Source organism: Hipposideros armiger, unplaced genomic scaffold (assembly GCF_001890085.2).
Source record: "Hipposideros armiger isolate ML-2016 unplaced genomic scaffold, ASM189008v1 scaffold_81, whole genome shotgun sequence".
Lineage (NCBI taxonomy): Eukaryota > Metazoa > Chordata > Mammalia > Chiroptera > Hipposideridae > Hipposideros > Hipposideros armiger.
The window spans coordinates 287901-291776 of record NW_017731431.1 but is presented as its reverse complement, the minus strand read 5'-3'; the positions used below and the strand labels follow the sequence as shown (position 1 = coordinate 291776).

The 3876-nt window shown below is 33.1% G+C and overlaps 1 protein-coding gene across 6 annotated transcripts in view; it reads left to right on the top strand.

Annotated features, from left to right (window-relative positions):
* GRIK2 (glutamate ionotropic receptor kainate type subunit 2) overlaps positions 1-3876 on the top strand; it is a 638721-nt gene that overhangs the window by 395734 nt on the left and 239111 nt on the right. For all 6 annotated transcript variants that reach the window (XM_019643649.1, XM_019643650.1, XM_019643651.1 and 3 more), the window contains one exon: positions 411-524. In XM_019643649.1, the coding sequence (XP_019499194.1) occupies positions 411-524 (114 nt within the window). The remainder of the gene's footprint in view (positions 1-410; positions 525-3876) is intronic.

Sequence of the window (3876 nt, the reverse complement as noted above, 5' to 3'; positions counted from 1 at the left end):
GATTTTGCTCTGTCTGTAGCTGTGTTCATGTGATATGGCATGTTATCTTTATAATAAGAGGGTGAGACAGACCCATCGCAGTAAAAGATATGTGCTATTAATGAGTTTCTAGCCAGCTATCAAGGTATCACCAAATGTGGTTTATCTTGGTGAATGAAGGTTTGGATGGAAAATTAAGCTCCCAAACTGACAGTAGAAGTGCAGTGGATCATTTTGTTCTTTGATGTCACGCTTCAGTGGACACCCTTCACAGAGCAGTGGATCATGCTTAAAATAAGCAGCATTTACTTTAATGACAGTGGATAATGCAACAGAGGTGAATAATAAGTGTTAGCAGCCTTAACTTTCTCTGGCTGGACTCTCCCAGGCACCTGATGGACAATTTACAAAGTACATATGCTATTTTATAGATTGGAACTTGGGATCCAGCCAGTGGCCTGAACATGACAGAAAGTCAAAAGGGAAAGCCAGCGAACATCACGGATTCCTTATCTAATCGTTCTTTGATTGTCACTACCATTTTGGTAAGTATTTGGCTTTTGATTCTTTTTACATAAAGTATAGATAAACATAGATGCAGATAGAAAAGGACATTATAATTGCAATGGTAATGAACAGAATGTAATGTATTTTACAATTATTTAGCAATTACTGTATAACAGATGAGTCAATGTTAATTTAGTCACAGTTTTATTTTGTTAGTCTTCAGTGATGTAAACTATATTAATTTTTTGGCTGCTTAGGTTGATTAATAATATTGCTTCATATAGTACTAGAAATCTTTACATTTCTACAAAATTAATTGCTGTTGAATAATTGTCAATGTTAAGGTTTGAAAAGTACACGGGCATGCATCTGTATAAATACAGTTATGTGAAGAGCTGCATTTCAACTTTGCTTCTGCTTTCATTTCCTGAAAATATATATTAGAGGGCATGCCATTTATTTTTCAGGATTTTTTTCTATAATAATTATGTTTTAATCTTGCTTTCAATTTAATTGTTTTTATTGTGAAGATTCACTTTTTCTTTACTAATCTCCCTAATGAAATCCAATGACAAGTGTTTTCAAAGCCAAATTTTTTTTCCACTAACAGAATTAAATTAATATTGATAAGCTAGATATTTTTGCCCCTCTTGTAATTATATATCTTTATTGAATCACACAGTAATGTTCACTGATGCTGACTATGCCATTTACAAATGGGAATTTTAATTTTAGAATAAGCAAGGAGCTCTTATATTATTTAGTCAGTAATTTTACCTACAGCATAAGCTAATTAACGGTAGTTCTTATATCTCCTTAGGTAGTCAATAAGAATGTGAGATTAATGTCCAGACTACCACATACTTTTAGCATTTATGTAATTTCTAAATTTGATTTATGGTGGGAAATCAAGCCAGAAAGAATTTATTATCTTGTCCTCTTCATAACAACAAGGGATGTCAGATCTCTAGGTATGTCAAAATAAAATCGTTTGGGTTAAAGACTCTCGATAATGAAGCAAAGCTGCTTATCATAAAATAACAGTGATGGAAGCTCATGAAGTTTTTTAATCACTTTGTTACTAAGAACCTCAGTGGATACTTGCTCCCTGTCTATCATATCCAAACTTCCTAGGTTCTCTTTAACTTAATTTTATATCTCCCTCTCTTTTCAAAGATAACTCTCATGCCCTTCAACTCACCGGCCTTGTTCTTCAGTTGGTGTTCTTACAGGATGCTAGCACACCCTTTTTCTGCATGTGTGTTCTGCATGTCATTACTGCCTGCTAGGACTGTTGCAGTGACCAACCATGTAACCATCCCTCCTGATGACAGCCTTCCCCCTTTGCGATGCACCTTAAAGATCTAATTCTGTAATTTCCCTGCTTTCATACTTAAACATCTTTAGTGTATCCATATTAACCACTAAAAAGGCCTCAACATTTCAACCAACATGTTCAAAGCCTTCTACAGTCTTGTCTTCTCCCGCCTTCCCATAGTTGTTTCCCATTACTCCTTTTCAGCGGCCCTGTGTCTTAATTGAACTGGGATAATCAGTTAACCTACAACTGTGATTGTGTTAGGTCTCTTCCTTCTGTCTGCAATGTATTTCTCTCCATTTATGAGATATTATATTATAAAGTACTTATCAGTGCTTTATATTTTTAGAATTAATAGCATGCTATTCTTATGTATTTCATGTCATCAGTGTTGTCCCAGACGTCACTGAGCATTCCTTGTAGGAATCGGGTATTTTATATCTCCTGTTTTTACACCATGTGTGTCTCTACAATGCTCATAAAGAGTGCTGTGCAGGGGACATCTGTAGTCTTCAGCAATCAGCCCCACACTGTTTTCTATATTCTCCTCGATCCAGCCAGTCTTCTAAATGTATCAGTTATTTTATGGCTCCAGACATTTGCTCAGTTTGTTTACCTTTCCCTGTGAAAATCTTATTTATCCTTCTAGACCCATCTCCAATGACACTCTGTGAAACTGTCTGATATCTCCATTAAGTTGTGGAATATGTGTGTGTGGGTGGGGGAAATATGATACATACATTTTATGTATCATAATAACTTATCATAGCATGTACCATGCACTTTTATATTTTATAAAATATGTCTCCATTTAACACTAGTCTGTACAGGCCCATGATCAAATTTTAAACTTTTTGATCGCTCAATGTCAGAGAAAAGTACCTTGGGCACAGTTAGCACTCAGTAAATATTTGTCAAATTAAATTAAATAAATGGTATTTAATTAAATAGAAAATTAGAGGACCTAAGCAACTTCCCAATGACTATATTTATTTTTCAAGCATACAGGTTATTGCAAACTGCTTGTCCAAACAAAGTAGGTGATTAAGAGTACACATATAATTTCTCAGTCTTGCTTAATTACCCAGGATTGCTTTATAAGAGCAATCCAGACATTTTTCTCAACTGTAAACAATTTTGTATCAGCAAGCAAATGGTATTTCACATTAGCTTTATATCAGAGCCAAGCATAAAGCTTTTAAAAAAGTACTGTTACCCAAAACATACCCCATACCTTTTAAAATGGTATTTCTGGGCTTTGAACCTTGGACATTTTTATTTTTTTAAGTTCCACCAGTGATTCTGATACATAATGATGAATAAGAACTGCTGCTTAGATCATTACTCCAAATAACTAAAGCGTGAGATCAACTACTGTAGAACAAATGCTACGCTTACATTGTAATAAATCGTTTATTTATATGTTAGTGTATGTCACTCTACTGGTTCTATGAGATCCTGATATTTATTAAAATGAAAGACACTTTATTTGTTTTTATATCACTTACTTAAAAAAAATATTTTTCTGACTGTCCTGATCACAAAATATCCACAACAATCAAGAAAATAACAGATATGAAGAGATTATCTACTACCTTATTTATATAACCATTATGCTGGATGTAATTTCTTGTTATTTAATTGATATTTATAACACGCTTATGGTTATTTGATTTGTGTCATGGTTATTTTATCCTTTTCTCTCTTGGAAAATTTCAGAGGAAATTCTGGTTGTGTTATGAATAATAACCTCTTCACAAAGAGAAGTTCACTTATGCTTCTTATTCAACACTTTTTTTAATGTGTCTTAAAAAAACAGTAAGATATTCTAGAATATAGTATTATCAGTGTGACAATCATAGTCAGCTCCATTTCTCATGAATATATTTATTTATTTATTTGATTTATTCATTATTTTATTTTAAAAATATATATTGAATGATGATGATATATCAGGCATTGTGCTAACAGCTATATAATATATATATTTTTTTCTTTCTTTCTTTTTTTTAAGATTTTTATTGGGGAATTTGGGGAATGAGAACAGTGCTGGGGAATTGGGGGAAGGGGAA